The 25,050-nt window shown below is 40.2% G+C and overlaps 1 protein-coding gene across 6 annotated transcripts in view; it reads right to left on the bottom strand.

Moving 5' to 3' along the window:
• slmapa (sarcolemma associated protein a) overlaps positions 1–25,050 on the bottom strand; it is a 65,816-nt gene that overhangs the window by 27,976 nt on the left and 12,790 nt on the right. For 5 of the 6 annotated variants that reach the window (XM_083534441.1, XM_083534442.1, XM_083534444.1 and 2 more), the window contains exons 2-4: positions 10,202–10,349; positions 9,342–9,414; positions 862–898 (exon numbers count right to left, since the gene is read on the bottom strand). In XM_083534441.1, coding sequence (XP_083390567.1) covers positions 862–898; positions 9,342–9,414; positions 10,202–10,349 — 258 coding nt within the window. Of the gene's footprint in view, positions 1–861; positions 899–3,105; positions 3,933–9,341; positions 9,415–10,201; positions 10,350–25,050 lie in introns of those variants that run through there. The other variant, XM_083534446.1, reaches the window with a different exon arrangement.

Here is a 25,050-nt window from a genome sequence, read left to right as displayed (position 1 = left end):
ATCGAGCATTAATACCATTAACTTCCTCAGCAGTTTGAGCTACAGGAGCTCGTCTATTGGATCGGATTACACGGACCAGCCTTCACTCCACACGTGTATCAAAGAGCCTCCGCCTCCCATGACCCTGTCACCGGTTCACCACTGTTCCTCCCTTGGAGCACTTTTGAAAAGATACTGACCACTGCAGACCGGAAACATCCCACAAGAGCTGCAGTTTTGGAGACGCTCTGAATTGGAATACTGACTCCTCACCTACATCAGTACCTGACTTTACTATCACACATGCGGCCGAATCAATCCACTAGATGTGGAATGGGATGTTTGGGGAAAAAAAAGCATGTACGAATCTCATGGTAAGGTGTCCAGAAACATGTCCATAGACTGTAGATATGTTTCCTACAGACTTTTATTCTAGTACAGTATTATAAAATTAAAACGATATGCCTGCAGTAATAAACAGTAAATAGCTCAAGTACATCAAATAAATGAGTATACATAACCCATCCTATTATTAACTAGTGTTGAGTCCCTGGGATTCAAATCAAATCCAACACATTTGTCAAGTCTGATATGTGGAAAGAGACAGATTTTTATCCTTATTCGGCTGCATAACCACACAAACATCAGCAACTCCGGCAGCGGTGAAACAAGAGAAAGCCAACGGCAGCACAGAGCATGTGTGCTGATGAAACGAGTGCTATAAACATTGAACAAAGAGAAGATCTGGACCCTGAGACAGTGCAGACGTCCCAGATTCAGATACACAACCAGGGGAAAGAAAGGCGAGGTAGGAAAAAGCCAGGTAAACACCGTTTTTCATGTTTTCCGGTGTAAAATGGTAATAAAATCGTAAAGTCTTACCTTATCAACTGGTAGTGGTAGTGGTGCTTGAATGACACTGGGGGGGGGAAGAGAGAGAAAAAAAAAAAGTTCAATAGCAGATCAAAACAAGGCTTATACAAGTTCACGTGTGGGTCGTGTAGTCAGAGGCAAAAATCCTTCCTTCCTTTCTCAAGTACAAAAAAAAAAAAAAGCTTCAACTTTGCTCTGGTTTAATGTTTAACGGTGACGCAGCAGGTGAATGACGGCCAAGTAACCATGGAGCTGAAGATCACTCCCAGATAAGACTACACTCAGGTGCACACACAAGCGCCAACATTCCTAACCCCAGAATATTACACTTGGATGTGTTTTTAATCCAGATGTGTGGCAAGTAACAGCGAGAACAGAGTGAAGCAGAAGACGTGATCACAACCATTTTGTGAAAGATTGTAAAAATTTATGAAACAAAATTGAAGGTTAAGTGAAGTTAGATTTTTTTTTCCTCCTCAAAGGAACATTGCTTATATAATAAAAATAAAAGAAAAAAATTATGCAGGAATGCCATGTTAAAATAAATTAATAAATAAATGAATTAATAAATAAATAAATAAACACAATAAACAATAAAATAAAGACAGAAAATAACTGCATTTTTTTATTTAAATAAAAAAAAAATTTATATGATAAAAATGCAAAATGTAGCAGTAACAAGTCAAAAATCAATTCTACTGGTAAACTGTAAATGCCAACCCCCCCCCCCCACACACACACACACACACACACACACACACACACACACACACAACGCCGTGACATGGCATTTTGCCCCCGATTCATCCGCTTGGACGCCTTGACAATAATGGAACGTGGAAAAGTGTCATCTTACGACTTTGCGCACCAGGATGCTGCTTCCTTTTCTCGAGCGAGACACACGGGCTCAGGGCCCGAAATGTCAGCGGTGTCAACGGGAGCTGTGTTTTTTTTTTTTATGGCTGCGAGCCAGAGATGAAATCTCCTCGCTACCGGGACCGCGTCATAACGGCGTGATACATTCAAAAAAAGGTCACGGAGCACGTGCCTGTACACTGAAGCCAAGAAGTTTTTCGAAAAGGAGGAACAGACTCGGGATCTGCTTCTATATTATTCTATTCTTGGTTATCTGAAAAGCTGATCCCAATATCCGATTAGCAGACGGATCTTTGCTGCGTCAGGACGATCTCGGATAATAAGTTACGCGTGGGCTCGTAAAGCACGACTGATTAAAGACAAATTGATTTGTACTTTGTCCAGCGGTTTTCTGACGAATCAGGGTGAAAGTGAAATCAGTGGGCTTGCTGGAAGTTTTTAGTTGTGTATCTAGGACACGTACTTGAATTACGACATGCCAAAACACCTAAACCACGGCATGAAAATCTTCAGCACCGTGAGTGTGACCAACACTATCGCCACAATAACTTGCATCAGCACATTACAATCACTTTTTAACATTTACATTATACGGACAAAAATTATTAAGACGCATGACTTTTCCAGCCAGATGTGCTTCTTTTCACAAAGATGTTACCACAAAAAAAAAAAAATAGTATCGAATGCCTTTGGATGAAGTAGCGTTACATTTTCCCCTTCACTCCAGCACGACAAAGCCTCTGTGCACAAAGCCAACTCCATAAAAATCTCATTTACATCAATTAGAGTGGATGATCTTCTGCTATAGAGCTCTGACCTCAACCCTATTGAACATCTTTGGGATGAATGTGAACACTGACTGCACCCCAGGCCTCTTCACCTCACCTACATCACTACCTGACATTACTAACACCATTGTGACTGAATGAATCTTCACAAGTACACTCCAAAATCTAGTGGAACATCTTCCCAGAAGAGTGGAGGTTATTCTAATAGGAAATGAGGACTAATTGTGAAAGGGGATGTTCAAAAAGAACAATGCACAAACTTTGGTCCATATATTGTGTAAATAACAATAAACAACAAGTTTTTCAAATGTGGAATTATTTCCACACTGGTCAGTATTATTTTATCTTCCGTAAAAAAAATAAATCTGTTTTCTTTTTCTTTCTGTTTGCTCACCTAAACACGTCATGACACACGCCGTTGCCATTTCATGGTTATTTTACTTTCGGTTTTATACCCTAAATTGTATTGTATATAAATAACTGTATTTCAACACACATTATAGTCCGAACACCTGCGGCATTTCACTGATAACCGCCGAATGTCGAGCGCTTTAGAATCAGTAAAAAGTAAAGAGATAAAGCACAGTACCTTGAATGCACACCCTTTCCTAATCAGCATGTCCGTGATCACTTCCCGAGGACGACTGCAAAGTCAGGTGACTTTTTTTTTTTTTTTTCCTGGCTTATCGTTTTCTTTTAAATCACATAGTTGACCTCTGGAGAACTAAAACACACGACTCTTCCTGTTTGGGGTTGGTTTCGGTTACCTGAGGCAAAAGAAGTGCTGGTCGAACTCCTAACACAGAGTTAGAGGAGAAGTCCTTTATCAGAGCGAAGTTATTCCTCATTTTATCTCCGGCTTTGAAAAATCGGTTTTTAAAAACTATTCCTTGTTGCACATCCCCGTCGGGTTCGCTGGACTCCTCCTCGTGATATGCGAGCGCTCGCAGCGCTGAGGGTCAAAGTGAAATTCGGTAAAGCCCAACTCGGATTCATTCAAAGAATCCCTGTAAACTCGTGCACACGGCAGAACCGAAATCTCCGCAGCTCACATTTTTCAGTGGGTGAAACCCGGATAGGATTATTATGCAGCCGGACCTGATCCCCTGGCTGTCGCCCCCGTGGTGTTAGAAACATGCTGAAGAAACGAAGCTAACAGGTTCGAGCGCATTCCACTAAGCGAAGGACAAAGACGGAGGTCCAGAGCTGAAAGCAGAAACTCCCTGGGATCAGTCATCCGTGGCAAAGCACAAGCAATCCGATGTTACATGGCTGCAGCCGCAGGAAATCAGGCTACAATATTTACTAGTTTCAAAAATAAATCTCTAGATAGAGGAATAGATCTGATGCTCGAATGCCCACCTGACTTCAGCTGATTTTCCTAAAATTAAAGCAGAGTGGAGCCCAAGGCACATAATGTGCTCTTTCTGTGTATGTGTGTGTGTGTGCGCGCTTACACGTGTCTTGTCAGGTTTATGTAAGCCTCCAGTGAGTCACAGTAGTGTTGCTGTGCTAGAACTGAAGACACAAGCTCCACCAAGGTCTTCAGGAATTTAAATCACCACCATTAGAAAAACACTGAGCTTCATCATGGCCTCTCCTACTACTTACATATTTGCATTTAAAGAAATAGTCAAACGTGTGTTCTAGTGAATCAGTGTAGGAGCAGACAAGCAGTTCAGTCTGACAATGAATAAGAAAAAATAAATAAAACATTTTTTAAACCTTTTTTGTGCAACATAACTTCTAATATATCATATTATATTATACACACACACACACACACACACACACACACACCACTTTTATAGGCCACTTAATGATCATCAATGCTAGCGATATGGATTCTTCATGTCCAGCTTTTAAAAGGAGAAAATCCTGACAGTTATGCAAAGCGAGGGAGTGAATGAAGGAGGGAAAGAATGAAGACATTTGTTAAAGTATGCTGAGATAAGTGGAACAGTTAAGATCACATCTGTAGAAAATCCAATATTATGTGTTTTTTTAAAAAAAAAAGCACATCTGTATTAAAATGGGATCTAACAAATAAATGCAAACTATTTAATTAGATTTTTCCATTTATTAAATTTTCTTTATTAAATAATTTATTTAATTAATCAATATGACAAAGTAATACATTATATTTTACATTTTATTTGTACAATTTTTATTATTAAATATTGTTTTATTATATATATTGTTTTATATATTATTTAACCGACCCCAGCCATTAGGGTTGCACAAGCCTTAGTGCCGGTCCCAAGCCCGGATAAATGGGGCAGGTTGCGTTAGGAAAGGCATCCAGCGTAAAAACGTGTGCCAAATCAAACACGCGGATGATCCGCTGTGGCGCCCCCTAATGGGAGAAGCCGAAAGAAAGGGTTTTTTTATATATATTATTTAACCAAGCAGGCATTTTATTTAAAGTTGTTTCAAAAATGTAAACTGATGTTTACAAATGTTAATTAAAAAATAACGACACACACACACACACACACACACACACGTGTATACATGAAGGTCTAATAAGATTGTAGTGAGAGAACCCCACTGAACACGGAAAAGGACACTATATTTGTCCTCAGGAAAGCAAATATTTGTTGCAGTCCTGTCCATACGTACTAAATAAAGAGAGTGAGAGGGAAAGAGCGTGAGACACAGACAGCACAAGAGACAGCCAACGATGAGGCAGCAATCAGGATCAGGCCCAGAGGAAACAGCCATCTCTCTTTGGCGTGTTGCTCTCACAGAACAGGGGGGACGACACAGCGAATGACTCTTCCCTGCAGTCACTGTGCGTGTCTCTATCCACATTACACACTGTCTACCACCCATCCATCAAGTGTAACTCCTTCGGCTTCAGTATGAACGAATAGGAAGCACGGGCCTTTTTAAATTGATCGACTTTTCTACATAAGCGCGGTGAGATATCTTTAGCAGATGTCTTCAGTCGAATTGCTGTTAAGAATTTTCCAGAGCCGTGCTCGGAAAGAAGCTCCTCTCTGCTTACTCAGGCCTGTCCTGACGCATACTGGAGAGAGGAGGAAAACCATTTCCACAAAAAAAAAAGGGAGGTGCATAGAGACATAAAAGCGAGCCTACGGCCTGCATCGTGCTCATCCTGGCTGCGCTCCAGAGAAAAAAGAGGCGCAACAACAACGAGCAGCATGCGGCTCCTATAAATACCTCTGGTAAAAGAGCTCCGGCCTGAAAGCCGAGCATGAACGTGAACATGGCGTTAAGTAAGAAGATAAAGACAGGGAGCAATTCATCTCTTTAAACACTGCTGCAGCCGTACAGGCAAAAAGGAGGGAAGAATCCGAAAAGGGGCGACAAACAGGAACCTGAGAAAGTGAGGTCAAACTTCTTCAAATCATTTAAAATTCACCATAAAATAGCGCCATCGCTGCAACTTAATTCCTTCTGAACTGTGATGTCAGCGTGACGTTCTGTTGAAGCTCTTCAGAGACTTGCACAGCAGCCAAACAGAGTCCGAGTCCCGCCTCCGAATCTAAACCAACCTGACCTGTTCATATTGTTCAAGAATAGGGGAATTTTTTCAGCTCCTGTTTGTAGAACACACCCTGTCCCATAACCCAAAAAGAAGAAAACAAAGCGTGTTTACAACGGACAGGCTACTAGTGTAAAGCTGGCCCCGCCTCCAGGCACCAGGATGTACATCACTGCACTTTACATTACTGCGCATAGACTTCCAGCATGCAAACTTTTTCAGATACCTGCTGATATGACTGATCAAATCGAACATCTGTTCTTGCACGTATTCTTGTATTTCTGTGGATTTTATAGATCAAGTCCCTCATCTTTGCTTGATTCTAGCTTGTAGGTCAGAGTAAATACAGACGTGCAAAATCTTTCCAACTGAACGTACATTTCCGGTGTCCACTGCACAGTAAAATGTCTTTGCGTCTGCCTAAAGTCAAAATCTTTAATATGGTATTCATAATTCTGACCACTGATTTACTTCTAATTTATTGGATTTATGTAATTGGAAAACGGACGGTTCCACATGATAAGCCTAAAGATCCAAGTGAACGGATTAAAACTTCCACAGTTCATTCAACAATGATGGAACTATAATGACTGGGCATTTAGTGCCAGCCAGATGAAGATTGATTCTTTCTGATACAATCTCAAGAAATGTATCCTTGCCATCGTCACCATTGCCTTATTCGGTTACAATGTAAAGCTGCTTTGGGAGAATGTCTATTGTTATAAAACGCAATATAAAAATATATTTTTTGCTTTAAAAGACGATTATAATTCTGTAACGGTACAGCAATGGTTGCCGATGTAAAACTTGTTCCTACTGACCCTATGCCATAAGAAGAAGTCATAATCTAAGTTATGCCGGGTACCACACAAAAAAGACCATTCAAAAAGCAACCTTAAATGGTCAAAAAGCAACCTTAAATCTCACAGAGGCAAACTAAATACACATCAGTTATCACTAAAGCACAATTTGCTTAAATACACTAACAATTCGTTCTGGTCACCCATTAAAACTATTTCTTGCTCCACTAACAGCAGGTCAAGCCAAAACCAAGAACTAGGTTAGTGGTGGCTCAGAAGTGATGGCACCACCAGGCTGCCACTACTGTGCCCATTAGCAAGGCCCTTAAACCTCACCTGCTCTTTAAAAAAAAAAAAGGTTAATTGTTTGTCGCTCTGGATAAGTGTGTCTGCCAAATACCATGAATGTAAAATGTAAAGAAACTCTCCAGGAGTGGATCAAAAGGCAGAGTTTTCACCTTCAGAGATTCAAACATTCTTCTATTTTTAATAATCAGAATTAAATTGATGCATTTAACTTTTTTTTTTTTTTTTTTTTTTTATTTCTGGGCAATGTTGCTCCTAAATTGCACCTGAATTTAAGAGTCTGTGATGAAATGATAAATTGCTTCTCTGCGTTTTTGATTTACAATCCTAAAAACATTCATCCGGAACTCAGCCAGGTAAGATTTGTGTTTGAAAAATAATAATAAAAAATAAAAACAATAGTAAGCCAAGATTAGTTACTTAACTACTAGAATTTCCCATTTCCTTCAATGGACCTGAACTGAGGTACAGCTTTAGCACTAAGTGAGGAACGCATCTAAAAACAACTACGCAGCTAGAATTAGCACGGATGCCAGGGTACAGTACACCTCCGTTCCACAGACTTTGCCAGCAGCGGGTATGTGGCATGCGTTGGGAGCCAGCGCCGTGTCTTAGGAAAGCTCTCTATGATTAACACATATACATACATAACCTGCAGTCCTGCTTTACATTTACACAGTCTACATGTCAGAAATACATGTCTAGATTCCTCGGAGCAGCTCAACTCGAAGCTGAAAGCTGATTTGTATGACCTCCATCTGCAGCAGCTGACAGCGACACTTCATAACGCCTATTTCACTTTCAGCGAGAAGAAGTGATGGATGCTTCATGCCAACAGCTGATTCAGATGTGCGCTGTCTTCGCTGCATACGTAACCCTGAGGATGCTGTCGTTTAACCCTGACGCGGGAGAGATAAACGGCCCGAAGTGTTGGACTCGTGTTATAAATAATACCTACGACGACCTTTTAAAGCAAGTGTTCGATGCAGGTGTGAAAACATTTTGCTCGAGCACAGATAACGTGTCAGCGCTTAACTCCATGGATGTAAAGTTTCCTGCTGGGACTTTTCGAATAATTGCGTCATGTTTATGCTACGTTTGGAAAGGAAACTTTTACTGCTTCATTTCACACCTATGCCTTCAGTGGTGTCCTGCCACAATCAAGCCACCGATTCATACCGTTGTCATGACATCACGGCTACAGCAAGCCTCAATATTAAACAGAAATGCGGAGAAACACACAGTAATCTCAGACAGTGAGAATAAATGTTATTACTAAAACCACCCACATACATCTCCAGCAAACGTATCGACCTCATTAATTGACCCCCAGGCTTTCCATGCATTTAGATCTTTTTTTGTAAGATCCGAAAAGCAAATTGTGTGGTTTTTTGCAAATTGTATTGGGGGTAAAGTAAAATTGATTAACGAGAATGCTTAACAACTGGTTTGCACTGTTTTGGCCGACCTTTCCTCATGATGTCCAGCTATTCTTGAAAATTCTGTCTTGTAAATCCCCTTGTAAGGGGATTTTGTCAATTTCAAATCTGATTGGTTGAAGCAACACACACACACACACACACACACACACACACACACACACACACACACACACACAATACAAACGTGTTGCGACACACTTTTCCAGCCATATGTGGCTCTTCACCAAACTGATGCCCCCTGTGGACAATACGATCTCTATGAAGATATGCTTTACATGGGTTCGAGTGGAAGATCTTCTTCTATAAAGCTGTGATCCTGACTGCACCCCAGGCCTCCTCACCTTCCCTACAGCAATTCCTCACGGACACCCTTGAGGCTGAATGAAAACTCCACAAATGTCCAAAAGCACACCCTAAAATCGATTGGAACATCTTCCCAGAAGAGTGAAGGTTATAATAAGAGCAAATGTGATGTCTTCACTTTGTATCTCTTGTGCACAAATCTACACCAGTAAACATGCCCTGGCTCACTGACAACTTGGGTGACGTTGAGACTGCTAAGGAGGACGTGTTGTGACACAGCACTGTGGTGGTCTTGCTGCATGATTATCTGCACAAAGATCTCACGCCTCAAGAGGAACACCCTAGAATCCCACTAAAAAGTGTGTGTGTGTGTGTGTGTGTGTGTGTGTGTGTGTGTGTGTGTGTGTGTGTGTGTGTGTGTGTGTGTGTGTGTGTGTGTTAACTTGGGGTAAGCAGATCTTACTCTGATCGGCGTCGAGCTTCCATGCCATCTGGAAGGAAGAGTTTGATGGACGACACTATGCAGCCATGAGTGACTAGAGGATGGGATGAGAAAAAAAAAAATCATTAATGCACTTAGTTACCACCTTTAAAGTCAATTTCACATCTGTTTTTAATGTTCCACTTTTAATAACCTACAGTTTCTCTTCGAGGGTTCAATTGTTGCTGTTTTGGCGCGTAGTGAAAATTTTGAGGCACTCCCTTGTATTGCTGACTCATCACCAGTTTAACAGCTTGACATGCCAGAGCTCGAAACGCACGTTGCATTGCGTACGGCGGTCAAGACGAGCTACTGAGCATTACAAAAAATTACAAATAAAACAAGTTTAAGCACTGCTTTAAAACCTTACCCATGTCCTGATAAACCCCATAACCCTGAATTGTCTTCTTACTCGTCTCCCTTTCAAGGCTCACTAGGCGTTCTCTAAACGTTACTTCGCGTTCTTATCGGATTGTGAAAGCAGTCATTTCGTCTGCTGGGATTACAACACCTTCGAGGCAGCGACCGTGAAGTGTTGTGGCATTTCAAAACCCTGATGCGTCCGACAGCATCGCTCTGGCAGCTAAAAAGCCTTTTCTGAACTTAAACCACCCGTGTAAGTGATTCAAATCTCGTGTGAACTGGGAAACGAGGTCATCCGTTGCGATTCGCTCTAGATATTAAAGAGTGCTGCCCGATCGCCGGGTTTGGTCTGTTATTGTTATATGGTGCACAGAAAACAGGATGTGTTTGTGCATGCTGCTGTTGAGCAACATTTTAAAAGAAAGGACGTCGTTTTACAGCTACGTTGATCGCAGATACGCAGTCAACGCGAGACTAACCTTTGCGCGTGTTCTCGGTCACATCCACTCCGAACTGGATGATGTCCCCCGAGAGCACCTCGCACGGGGGACTCTCCTCGGAGCCCCGGCTCAGCCGCTGACTGTTGATGAAGGTGCCATTGCTGCTCTTGGTGTCCTGGAGATAAAACTGTAGGGAGGAAGAAAAGAGGAAGAGTTGAGAAACAGGACAAAGCAGCCACTGGACAAAAGACGTGCGCTTAAAGACGAATTTGACCAAAACAAATCTCCAGTCGACTCAAGCCTTAGACATGCGGAGTATAAAAATCAGTCTTTTAAAAGATAAAAACATAGAAATCCAAAGCTTAGAAGCACAATTTATAATCCATAACTATTTGGACAGCAAGACCAGTGTTGGGCAGTAACGCGTTACTTTTGACAGTAACTAATACTGTAACGCGTTAAAAATAAATTAACTCCGTTACTGTATGGTGCGTTACCCGTTACTTTATTAAATGAATGAATTTGGGCTGAAGTGTAGACTACAGTCTAACTTGTTTACAGCAGAGACGCATTGTAGGATTGGAGGATGAACCACTGTAAACAGGAAGAAGACGCGCTGTGGGCGTGTCTCCGTTTATTCAGGTCTGTGCGGCAGTAATGGCGAGTCGAGGCGAGAGCAAGACGAGTTTCTCAAAGTGGAAATATGATCATTATTTCACTTTAGTTGAGTAGAAATACAAAAACTTTTAAGTCAAATGTAAGTTGTGTCTTTCTGGTTTGAAGCTCGTATCTACTGCGATAAACAGCAACTCCAATCTGTTAAAGCTGCTCCAGGACCTCCATGCTAGAAGCTAGAAGCTATGCGCTAACCCGGTGTTCTACATTGTTGATCGTTTTCATACTTCAGCTGTGAAAGGAACATGTTTCAGAGCTCAACACAACAGCAGAAGCCACTTTAGTTTTTGATTGTGAATATATTATTCAGCTTGTTTTGTTATTTATTTCAGAAATCCTTGTGATATATTCAGTATGTGCAGGTCTGACTTTAATTTTATAGTGTTTAAAAATGACTTTGTGTTTGTTTAAGTCAGTTTTGTGTTTGTATAAACCATAACGCATAAAAGGGCATTAATGGGAACATTAAAGAAAGTTCTTTAAAAAAGTAACTAAAAAGTTACTTTTAACAGTCACACATTACTTTTTGGTGTAAATTATCAACAAAGTAACAGTTACTTTTTGAATGAAGTAACGAGTAACTGTAACTAGCAACAATTTTTTAGTAACGAGCACAACACTGATCAGGACTTTATAATTATACAGCTATACCACACTGTTCCACTATGACAATGCACAAAGCAAGTTTCATGACCAAATATTTTGCATGGAGTGGAAGGTCTTGAGTATCCTGCTATAGAACTTTGACCTCAACCCTGTTGAACACCTTTGGGAAGAATTGGAACGCTGAAAGCACCCCAGGCCTCCTCACCTCACCTACATCAGTAGCTTTGAATGAATCTCCACAAGTACATTCCAAAATATTGTGGAGCACATATGAATCTTAGGTGCAGAAACATTTGTCCATATAGTACAGAACATAAGTATCTCACAAAAGTGAGTACACCTCTCCCATTTCAGCAAACATATTAGTAGATCTTCTCAAGGGGCAATACTATAGCAATGAAACTTGGATATATTTTAGAGCATCAATTTGCAGCTGTACCAACAAAAGTAAGTACACCCTTAGTGATAACAGCTGTTCATCCTTTAACAAATGCAAAGCAACACATCCTATTCATCATGTTCGAGTCTGACAGGACCATACAAATGTGTGTATCTTGTATTAGAGCAGTTAAAATGTGGTGCTTTGAGTACAATTCTCTCATACTGACCACTGGATGTTCAACATGGAACCTCCTGACAAAGAAACTCTGAGGATTTGAGAATTAGAACTGTTGCTCTCCACAAAGATGCCGAGGCTTTAAGAAGATCAGTAACACACTGACACTGAGTTACAGTGGTCAGGGTCATACAGAGGTTTTCCAATGCGTGTTCCACTCAGAACAGATCTCACAAGGGTCCATCAAAAAAGCAGAGTCCTCGTGCTGTGCATCAGGTGCAGAAGCTGCTTCACAAAACAGACGCATGACTGCAGCAGCATTGCTTTAGAGGTTGCAGAAGCAGACGGTCCACTTGTCAGTGCTCAGATCATACACCACACACTGCCACAAGTCAGGGAGCTGCAGTTTGTTGAGGCAAACATGTATTCCAACATGCACTGTGACATTCATGACATGATGGCCTCCCATCAGAAACTGGGCCAAAATAAAAAACAACCCAAAACACACTGACATGACGACAACATTCTTGCTGAAGCTGATGGAGTGGCTCAAGTGGAATTGGAGAAGCGCCATGTGTCTAACATCCAGCAGCTCTGTGATGTTATTATGAATGAGTGAAAAAGGATTCCAGCAACAAACTGTGCAGCTCTGATGAATTTCATGCCCAGGAGTATTAAAGTGTATTAAAGCAGTCATAGATAACAAAAATGTGCACACAAAATACTGTCACTCTGGAAACAGCACTTATGTTGCCAGTTATTTAGACAATAAAGGCTGTATGTAGAGGTTTTTTTTTTTTTTTAAGGACAGTAAATCTGTTGCACATTAATACTTTTTAATATAATTTCTATAGTATTGTCCCTGAAAATTTACTAAAACATTAAAATGTGAGGGGTGCACTCACTTGAGATACTGTAAATGCACACCCCTTAAAAAAAAAAAAAAAAAACACCCGTCTATAAAAAAGCTCTCACAATCCAGACTAACATACATTTCACTTCATTAATCAGGTATTGAATCAGTTTTATTAGTGAAGCTTCTGGTCATGCAAAACCCTGTATATGAGGAGCTGCTACTATACAAGTCATTAAAATTAAAACTGCATTAATGTTTAAAAAAAAATAGTTTAAAATACCACCCACAGTTGGAGTAATACGTTATAAAGTGCTGTAAATGGCCAAATGTACACACAATTAAATAGGATGCTAGCAAAGGGTTTGGATATCCTTGGTTGCATTTCTGTATCATTAAGGCACACATACAGAGAGGCAATTTAGCATAGCGGATCCGAATAGCATGTTTCTGAGACATGTGTAACGAAACCAGAGAACCCACTGACAGTAACATGAGACCAGGATAAAAATGGGGACCCTTGAACTGTGAAGCAGAAACATTATCCACCGTAAAACCAAACTAGCAAACAAAAAAACAAAAAAAGGAAAAAAGGAAAGAAAGGAGGGGGAAAAAAAAACTACCACAACACCTATCTGACGACTAAGCTGAAGTGACAGTGAAGCCTGTAGAATCTGACACAAGCTGTCTTACCTAGACAACAAACAGCCAGCACATCACAGCAGGATCAAATGTCATGAACTCCAGGAATACTACAGCGATGTCATTCTCTCTGACTAAGTACATCAGCTTCCAGCAGATCCACAGATATTTTTAGTATTCTGTCGCAATCTCTACTCCCTTATAAATCTATACTTATTCTCGACTTAAAGCTCCAGATCATTTTCCAGCCTGCTTAGTAACACACACACACCTCAAATCCTGATCAATGTATCAGAATCAATCTCCAGATACACAAACAGAAGACCCACATTTCATGTCCTGTAGTCTCAAACACACACACACACACACACACACACAGGAGTTTATTTAATAACCCTCAAGGGAAAAAAAAAACAAAAAAGGTGGTCATTCACTCCGCTTGTACTTCTTTCCTGGTGTAACATCAACCTCTGATTCAGCATTGCAACAGATCGGCTTTCGGCTTTTCGGTAACAGCTGTTCATCCTTTAACAAATGCAAAGCAACACATCCTATTCATCATGTTCGAGTCTGACAGGACCATACAAATGTGTGTATCTTGTATTAGAGCAGTTAAAATGTGGTGCTTTGAGTACAATTCTCTCATACTGACCACTGGATGTTCAACATGGAACCTCCTGACAAAGAAACTCTGAGGATTTGAGAATTAGAACTGTTGCTCTCCACAAAGATGCCGAGGCTTTAAGAAGATCAGTAACACACTGACACTGAGTTACAGTGGTCAGGGTCATACAGAGGTTTTCCAATGCGTGTTCCACTCAGAACAGATCTCACAAGGGTCCATCAAAAAAGCAGAGTCCTCGTGCTGTGCATCAGGTGCAGAAGCTGCTTCACAAAACAGACGCATGACTGCAGCAGCATTGCTTTAGAGGTTGCAGAAGCAGACGGTCCACTTGTCAGTGCTCAGATCATACACCACACACTGCCACAAGTCAGGGAGCTGCAGTTTGTTGAGGCAAACATGTATTCCAACATGCACTGTGACATTCATGACATGATGGCCTCCCATCAGAAACTGGGCCAAAATAAAAAACAACCCAAAACACACTGACATGACGACAACATTCTTGCTGAAGCTGATGGAGTGGCTCAAGTGGAATTGGAGAAGCGCCATGTGTCTAACATCCAGCAGCTCTGTGATGTTATTATGAATGAGTGAAAAAGGATTCCAGCAACAAACTGTGCAGCTCTGATGAATTTCATGCCCAGGAGTATTAAAGTGTATTAAAGCAGTCATAGATAACAAAAATGTGCACACAAAATACTGTCACTCTGGAAACAGCACTTATGTTGCCAGTTATTTAGACAATAAAGGCTGTATGTAGAGGTTTTTTTTTTTTTTTAAGGACAGTAAATCTGTTGCACATTAATACTTTTTAATATAATTTCTATAGTATTGTCCCTGAAAATTTACTAAAACATTAAAATGTGAGGGGTGCACTCACTTGAGATACTGTAAATGCACACCCCTTAAAAAAAAAAAAAAAAAACACCCGTCTATAAAAAAGCTCTCACAATCCAGACTAACATACATTTCACTTCATTAATCAGGTATTGAATCAGTTTTATTAGTGAAGCTTCTGGTCATGCAAAACCCTGTATATGAGGAGCTGCTACTATACAAGTCATTAAAATTAAAACTGCATTAATGTTTAAAAAAAAATAGTTTAAAATACCACCCACAGTTGGAGTAATACGTTATAAAGTGCTGTAAATGGCCAAATGTACACACAATTAAATAGGATGCTAGCAAAGGGTTTGGATATCCTTGGTTGCATTTCTGTATCATTAAGGCACACATACAGAGAGGCAATTTAGCATAGCGGATCCGAATAGCATGTTTCTGAGACATGTGTAACGAAACCAGAGAACCCACTGACAGTAACATGAGACCAGGATAAAAATGGGGACCCTTGAACTGTGAAGCAGAAACATTATCCACCGTAAAACCAAACTAGCAAACAAAAAAACAAAAAAAGGAAAAAAGGAAAGAAAGGAGGGGGAAAAAAAAACTACCACAACACCTATCTGACGACTAAGCTGAAGTGACAGTGAAGCCTGTAGAATCTGACACAAGCTGTCTTACCTAGACAACAAACAGCCAGCACATCACAGCAGGATCAAATGTCATGAACTCCAGGAATACTACAGCGATGTCATTCTCTCTGACTAAGTACATCAGCTTCCAGCAGATCCACAGATATTTTTAGTATTCTGTCGCAATCTCTACTCCCTTATAAATCTATACTTATTCTCGACTTAAAGCTCCAGATCATTTTCCAGCCTGCTTAGTAACACACACACACCTCAAATCCTGATCAATGTATCAGAATCAATCTCCAGATACACAAACAGAAGACCCACATTTCATGTCCTGTAGTCTCAAACACACACACACACACACACACACACAGGAGTTTATTTAATAACCCTCAAGGGAAAAAAAAAACAAAAAAGGTGGTCATTCACTCCGCTTGTACTTCTTTCCTGGTGTAACATCAACCTCTGATTCAGCATTGCAACAGATCGGCTTTCGGTCACCCGTGCGGGCGGAATCAAATGACATGGGTCTGATTCACGCACGCACACACACACACACACACACACACACACACACACACACACACACAAAAAAAATAAATAAATAAATAAATAAATAAATAAATAAATAAATAAAGTCAACAACACCGCCACAGCTCGAGCATCATGCATGAGGCGGTTTCTCGTTCCCTGATCCCCATGGTTACAGAGCAAACCAATGCCGGGGCGCAAAATAAAAAGCCAAGGGTAGTGCTGAAAAGGAGACCAAATCACACACACGAACATTTAGATTCACTAGTAATCATTGTATCATCTGGAATCGTATCTTTTACACAGTACGAAGCTACATTTCTGCATGTGTACTTTTTATCCGTTTATAGGTTCATTTAATATATAAATATATATAAATTCTTATCATTCGCAGAAAAACAGTAGCTCGTTCTCCAGCATCGCATGTTTTTTTTCTTGAATAAAAGACAGGCTCACTTTTTTCCCCACTGAGAAATCACAAAGCTTTGATCCTGAGGGATATTATTACGTATTCGTACCGAACCGTTGTGTGCGGAAGTCAGTTACAATCGGAGTTGCCTCATGCACATGACCGCAAGTTTGTTTAGACTTCGCTGCCACTTCCCGTCATCGCCAATATTTTCACGACAGTCTCGCAATACGGATTCTTTTTAGTTTTATGTACAGCTTCAAGAATTGCTCTTAAAAGGAAAAAAATTCCAACCAAATATCAAGGGAGTGAATGAAGGGTAGAAGGAAGGAATGCATTTATGAATGAATAAACAGCTTATGTTTCTCTTAAATGCAAACTTTTGTGAAAGTATGCTGAAATACTTTCTGAAAAAAACAGTTAAGTAGAATTTATTTTTAGAAAATCTAATATTAAATGTACAAAAAATAATAATAAATAAAAAAATAAAAACATTACCCTAATATGGTCTAACAAACGTAATCTAAATTTTTATATATATTTATATAATTTTATTTCATCCTTTAAATGTGTGTCTATTTAAATCAATTAAATCAATAAAGCTGGCAACTATTGTTTTATCCAACTTTCAAATGTTCTCATTGATCTGATGTTTTTCAGTGTGTTATCCAGCTCAAGAGTTCCTATGATAGTTGTATTAACATTTCGCTGCGCTGAATCTAAATGAAACATGGTGGTGGTGGTGTTCGGTAAGTGACAGCACATTTCGTGAGATCACCAAAGTTTAATGGCAGGCCTGCACATTCGCATGATAACTGAGCCGAGCACATGCAGAACAGCTTCACCTCCACATCCTGTCTCCAAAATCTGTTTTCCTACACCACCAATGTCTCCCAAAGACACAGGCTGGAGATCCATCAGTGGATGATATCAAACACTTAAAACGAGCATTTTAAACAAAGAAAGGACGGCCATTTAAGAATACGCGTGACACTTTGGCTTTTTATGCAGGTCTTTACACAAGCTCACATAGCCCGTATCCGTGCAAGAGAAGGGCGCTGAGGAGAATCGCACAATTGTCACTCCGCGAGGTGATAATTAAAGGAGAGGAGGGTTATTTTTGTATGCGAACGAAGGGCGCACACATCTTCGCCAGCAAAACAGTTCTGTCGCACTCGTCTGCCTACCGAGAGAGGATTTCAGGGGTCGAGTCGTCCGTCAAATGATCGCGGATGATCAATTTGGCACACAAGATCAATTCAATACAAATCACAACAACAAGATAACCCTGTTTAACATCTGTAACATAAGCCGTCAACACTTCCCTCGATCTGGCATCAAATTCCACGAGTAATAATGCAGTAAACACTTCCTAGGTTCAGGTTCATAGAGATCGGACATGACACGTTTCACGGGAATTTTAAATCAGACTGAATTTACTTGCTGCAGGGAACAAAAAAAAATGTCTCACAAGGCAAGAATATAACATGACTAACAGTGTTTATATGATTTATGATTTATAAATCATATAATTTCATATTCTTGTCCCAAAATCGCAGCTTAATTGCACAAAAAAAACGCAGGAGCAGAAATGTTCAGTGCTATGATGATACAGAAATTAGAATTACAGGAATTGGTTAGGGCATTGGGCTTTGGATCGTAAGGTCACAAGTTCAAATCCCACACCAGCACCAACCTGCCACTGCTGGGCCCTTAAGCAAGGCCCCTAACCCTTTTCTGCTTAGTTGTAAGTCACTCCAGATAAGACTGTCTGCCAAATGCCATAAATATAAACGAAGAAACAGTCCTTCTTTACTTTTTGTATCCGCATAATTTTATTGCTTCAAAAATGCATTTGAACCAAGAATGGGCGTGGCCTAAACGTGAATGGGTTTTCCTCTAAAACACTGAGGGCATCAGGCTCAGACACTCCCTCAACCTCACTTACATCACTGCACTTCATAATTGATCAGCGAGGAACTGTTTTTAAAATCCCACACATACAGTTCACACGGTTCGTCATCAAACGACCATCATTGGAATCTTTCAACAATTCCCGATAGGAACATGATCAAGTTGGATGAATCCGAACGCCTGTGAGAAGCTGGGTTTGCGGTTTGACGAGCTGAAAAGGAAAAAAAAAAGCACTGTAGATCATAACATGCATTTCCGTTTCATCTGTATTTAATATTAGACAAATGGGAATGGCCTGCAGAGCAAAGCAACGGTACATGTCTCTAATGCATCACAGCTTGATAAGAATGAGCTGCCAAACAGATAAACCTGCGAATGAAGAGCGCTTATTTACAGCTAAATAATGGAAAGCTGATTGGCTGTTGCACGCTGTAGTCACAATTCAGCGAATTATATTCCGGATTAGAGAAAGAAAGAAAGAACACCACCACAGAAACAACAAGCAAAAAAAAATACATTTAGTTTTACATTGTAGACTTTTTAAGACCTGTGAAAACCGTGCTTTGCACTCTTGATCCGCTCACTCCGAACACTGTGTTCATACTAATTTACTGTCATTCCAGTTCAACACCCCAATAAACAAAAAAAACCCCACATTTTTCCTATACTTGCAGTTTCAGACCTAAGGTTTTTAAAGTTTTTAAATAATGGAGCCGTCAACTGCTAGATTAAATATAGCCAGCTTGCATTATTCACGCAGCCTAATGCATTGTTTTTATGGTCCTTGCAGCACAGTGCAGAACATAAAGCAGGATCTTTCCTGAAAAAGTTCTGGAGGCTGAATGGAAATTCCGCTTGGGATTTTCTATATACAAAATTCCAAGTTCTCTTTAAGTGTGTGCTCGCTGTATGTGTATGCATGGCCTACAAAAAGCCTTTCGTATGAGACAGAGAGACAGGAAGAAGAGTGCTGGATGGCTGGGTTACTAATCACTGGAATAAATGACACTCCACACTTTGCCTCAGTTTCAATCAGAGCTCCAACCATATGCGTTTCTTGACGTGAAAAGAAATATACAATGTTGACAAACGTGTACAGAATGAGCCATCGCTTCTGGTGCTCGCCGCCTTAAACACTGAGCGCAGCGGGCCGCTTCCTGTGAACTCTGGGTCAGAGCTGAAGCTGAGACTCTTCACACGAGCAAAGTCTGACTCATTCTCTGGATCGTATCCAAGCGCTCACTAGCCTCTGTGTGTGACCGAGTGTGTGCGCACGCTCGTTTCAATCAGAACGCCTCCAGAATACTTCTCATGTGAGGAAACCCCTTCTCCATTTCTATGGAGGCTCTGAACACTGAAGTCTTTATCCAGACTCACTACAGCACAATCGGTTTGCCACAAATGGTGCATTTATACGCCGTACAGAAGAAACAAAAACTCATGTGTGGGACTTCACACAGACCTGAGATCGAGTGAGGATTCCTTCCAAAAGGACTGAAAATGCACGCTGAAACACATCATTTAATGATTGAAATGTCATCAAGGATGAAATCCAGAGTTTCCATAAAAAATTTTATAAAAAATAAAAATAAAATTGAAGCTACAAAGTTTTAAATTTACTTATGCTGCTCTATAGGTAAGTCATTTCCCTTCCTTCAAGCAAGAAAATAAATGTGATGCATATACAGGAATCTAGACTAGCTCCAGACTTCCTTGTAAAATCATTACAAATCAGCTCGTTATACTCAGAAAAGAAAGCGTTAAAGGCACATGCTCTGTAAACAATTGCAGGTCTGGAGCAAGTGGCAGAAAACAAGCAGTGATAAGTGTGTTTACAGTAACGGAAGAAATCTGCATGAAGCTCCATTTTACACATTTCATTATAAGGTGCAAACGACTTGTGGAAATGTAGCAGATTACAGAATTGGGATTAAAGAACATTTCTTTAAGATCTAATCACCAACTGATGCTCAAATTGGCCATAATAAAGGAAAAGATTCCTAAGATCTCAGCAAGAACAAGATCTGAGAGGAAAAGAGACACAAACACTTTATCCTGTCCACTATGTGCCTAGACCCCTTTAACCTTTTACTGGTAAGCGACATTGTACAGGCAAAAGTACTGGGACACCTGACTTTTCCAGCTATGTGCTTCTTCATCATACTCTTACCACTAAGCTGGAAGAAAACAATTTATAGGAATGTCTGGATGCTGGAGCATAAAATTTTCTTATCAGAGACTTAACACTCTTCCAGCATGACACTGCTCCTGTACACAAAGTCAGCTCCATGAAGGTTCACATGCGTTAATTTGGAAGATCTTCTGCTATAGAGCTCTGATCTCAACCCTACTGAACACCTTTGGGACGAATGTAAACGCTGACTGCACCACAGGCTTCCTCACCTACATCAGTACATTACTAACACCCTTGTGGGTGGATGAATCTCCACAAATCTCCACAAGCACACTAAAATCTAGAGTTCCTCTAGATCTCCCCAGAAGTGTGGAGGTTATTAGAACCCCAGATTACAGATAGAGACTACATGTGCAATGCATATGAATCTTATGTTTGGAAACAGACAACAGATTAGAGGTTCAAATTTCGTAAACTATCAATGGGAACTTCATCTGGGGAATTTTGGAAATGTTCCAAGTTGGAAACTTACCAGGAATTAATGGGAATGAATAAAAAATTTGGGGAAATGTATATAGTGTACAAACATAAATAAGATCACACACAGCACAAGTAAGTTTTAAACATAAATGTATGTAATTTACTTAAATACTCGCCAAAATAGACATTTTTAGACATTATTTCTTTTTATTATTACTTAAATCCTGTGCAGAAATTAATGTGTGTTATGTTATAAAGGAATTTACAATGCGTGTAGGGGGCGTGGCCTCAGGAGCATTAAGTGTGCTGTGTGTGTGTGTGTGTGTGTGTGTGTGTGTGTGTGTGTGTGTGTGTGTGTGTGTGTGTGTGTGTGTGTGAGTGATTGGTGAATGTGCAGGGTAGAAATTTAACTGAAATTGCATTAAATCTGGTGAAATCTTTTTTTTTTATTGCTTGCAAGTTCCCTGTTTTTGGCAAACAAAATGTATAAATATCCAGTTTATTCCCATTAATTCCAGTTAACTTTCATGGAAAGTTTCCAGTCGTGAAAATTTATTTATTTTCTAACCATACGTCAATACAGGAATGAATTGAAAACATGGGTGTGAATGAGGAAAGAAAAAATGGCTGCAGAAAGCTTTAAAAAAAAATAAATCTATTGATTCAACAGCACCGTTTTACTCACAGTTTATCCAATTGTTCTTTATTTAAACGTACTAAACGTCCAGACATCTATTGAAAAATTATGCAAACGTTTACAGATGCCACTTTCATTATCAGAGAAGGAAAACCTTAAAGCAATCAACTTGTGTTAGCAATTGTTTAAGCCGCCGTACGTGCTGACACGGGCAAAAAAAGGAATGAGTGGAACATGTGGATGAGGATATGGGTGGGGAGATGTGCTCGGTATGGATCAATAGGAGTTGGAGGTGAATTATGTACCTGGTAAAGTAGGTGGTAAAGGAGCTCGGAGTGAGAAGGTTTGTAAGTGTGGTTTATTGATTTAGACATATGCATAAACTTCTGTCAGCTCTGAAAAACTACCGCATCCTACTTCAGATACTAGCATTTTATGGATTTTATAATTATAGATTGGTCGATTGGGGACTTATTTCAAGTATTTATTTTTTCTGCTTTCTACAGGTGCTCTGGATGTTTCTGAGAGATTCCAGAGCATGTGAATTCACTTTGGAGTCTTGTATCGAAGGTACATCGCTGTGCTAGTTTATTCGATCGGGGATTTGGAGCACCTACAAGCACACAATGAAATCCAGTTGTTTTCTATTATTGCAATTAATTAAACAATATATATTTAAAAAAAAAAAAAAAAAAAAAAAAAAAAGAAGAGGATGACAACAAGGCAGCATAAAAGAACACAAATAAAACTAACCCATACAATTTAAAAAGTAAAATAATGACTAATGAAATGGCGTTTTGATAGAACCCAAGACTATTAAACTGCATACCTTTCATAGCTTCCTGTCAGGTCCACCTACATGGACAAAAGTATTGGGACACCTGACTTTTGGCAATATAGAGTATGTAGTTCTTGCACAAGCTGCTACCACAAAATTGGAATCACACGATTGTATAGAAATGTCTTTTTTATCCGGTAACATACCATTTTCCTGTCAGTTTAACTAAAAGACTTCCAATTCTTCCAAGCGTGACAATGCCCCTGTGCAAAAAGCCAGCTCCTTGAAGAGATCTTACCGGAGTTGGAATGGAACCTGACGCTCAACCCTATTGAACACCTTTGGAATGAACTGGTACTGGACTGCACCCCAGGCCCTTCTCACCTCATCTACATCAGTAATCGACTCCCCTCTCACCCCAGTGGCTGAACGAGCACAAATCTCCACAAGCACACTCCAAAATCTAGTGGAACACCTTCTCAGAAGAGTGTTAAGGGGTTAATATAACAGCAAATGGGAACTAAATATAGGAACTCTTATGGTCAGGTGTTTACAAACCTTTGTCCATAAAGTGCTTTTTAAATCTCAGATGTAGAGATGAACAGCTTAACTTCATGTGCTGGTGCATTTAAATTTGTCCCACACTACAAGACTGTTAAAAACGCTTCCAATCAAAGCACCTTCGAAAGGCAAATAAGACGAGTTCACAGTCCAGAAACTGCTCAGTTTTTCCAGACAAGCGACTCATTTCAGTTTAAATAGCGCCAGGTCAAGTGAGCTTTGTGCACAACTGCTTTTCATAGAGCTCTTGAGGGTGTGTGTGTGTGTGTGTGTGTGTGTGTGTGTGTGTGTTCTCCTGGGTGGGCAATGGAGTCTGGTGGCTTCAGTCAGCTGCTGAGTAGCTGTCACTTCTCAGAACTGCTGATAATAACAGACTTGTGATGGGGGACGCGCATTCGGATTCCAAATCCTACTTTCAGTGCAGACGTCGCGTTTTTTTTTCCGTTCTCGCACAAAACTGGCAGCGGAAAATAGCTGCTCCAGAGGAGAGAATTTTGGTGGAAAACCAACAGCTTGTTAGACTCGGAGATGACAGTTTAGCCAGCCCTAATGAGGCCATACAGGACCACTATGTTGGCAACTGTGCATTTTATGACATGTGATGGCGTCACACTGCAGGCAATCAGAGACCGTCTCCAGGGTTAGAAATTATTGTGGTGCTGGGCGACATCACTGAGCGCAACACACACGGGTCTCGCACAGAAGTGTGTTTTCCATCGGTCTGATTTCCAGCATAATTTATCGCTTCAAAGCATACACCTCTATGCATTTTCCGCTGTTGTCATATTTCCATATCTCCAGCTGCCTGAGGTTATTATTTTAGGATTTGAAAACATTGGAAAAGTATATAGGCCGTACCAAAACCCCCGTTTTGGGGGAAATTTGTAAATACTCCACAACCCTTCTCTGTTTGAACGCCTGATGAAGTAGCAGAACCTACTGCAACTTCATCACTAGATTGGTTTTGGTGAAACAATGCTGTTTCAGTATTATGTAATCTCTGGTCTGGTAAGTAAACAACTATCACTTCAAGATATTCACACGTCTTTTGGGTCATTAATTGAGAGATTTGTAGATGCCTTAACCTGGTTTTACACTGCTGACATTCCACTGTCTATTTCTGAGACTGAATAATAATAAATAAATAATTAATGGTGTATGCCAATGTCTGTGATTATTAGATGATGCAGGAGAAATGGGCAGACAAAAAAGCCTAAACAGCTTGGGACAAATCTTCATAGGGAAAGAAAAAAAAAAAAAAAATATATGAGCCTGCTATCCCATGTTCACCAATGTGCATCATTTGACCAGGATGCATTGTGGAAAGCCAGTGGATACAGTGTGACGCTCTGGCAACCGTTCATCCAGTAAACCAGAGGTATAGGTTTCCTACACATTTTCATTCCAAAATTCCATAATTTTCAAGACTCAAATCTGCAGACTTTCCTAATGATTTTTAAGACCATATTTAACATCTGAAATGATATTAAATTCCAACTATAACGTGATACACGTGTTCTGTATTGTTGAAAATTTATGATCTTGATGTCACCCAAATGTGGATGGGTTCCCCTTTTGAGTCTGGTTCCTCCCTCATAACATCTAGGGGAGTTTTTCCTTGCCACAGTCGCCACCGGCTGCTCATCAGGGACAAATTTACACCATTCACCTTCACTGTTGATTTCTGTAAAGCTGCTTTGAGACGATGTCTGTCGTGGAAAGCGCAATAGAAATAAACTTGACGGTACAATCTTTGATGTATATCAGAGTCAGAATCCCTTATGTTTTCAATATGTTTAGTCGCACAGTTGGGGGCACTGTACTGTCTTGGCAACTGCTGCCTCACAAACCAACAACCAATCACAGCTGTGCAGATCCGGTCTAGCGCGATCGTTTGGCAGTGTTGAGAGTCTGCTCCAACTTAACAATAAATAAATATAAAACTGTGGATTTGGAGTGTTTTTAGACGGAAAGACAGTTTTCAAATGCATCAATAAGAGTCTAGACTTTTT

The sequence above is a fragment of the Silurus aristotelis genome (assembly GCF_946808225.1).
Source record: "Silurus aristotelis genome assembly, chromosome: 28".
Classification (NCBI taxonomy): Eukaryota; Metazoa; Chordata; class Actinopteri; order Siluriformes; family Siluridae; genus Silurus; species Silurus aristotelis.
This window is presented reverse-complemented; position numbering and strand designations above follow the sequence as displayed.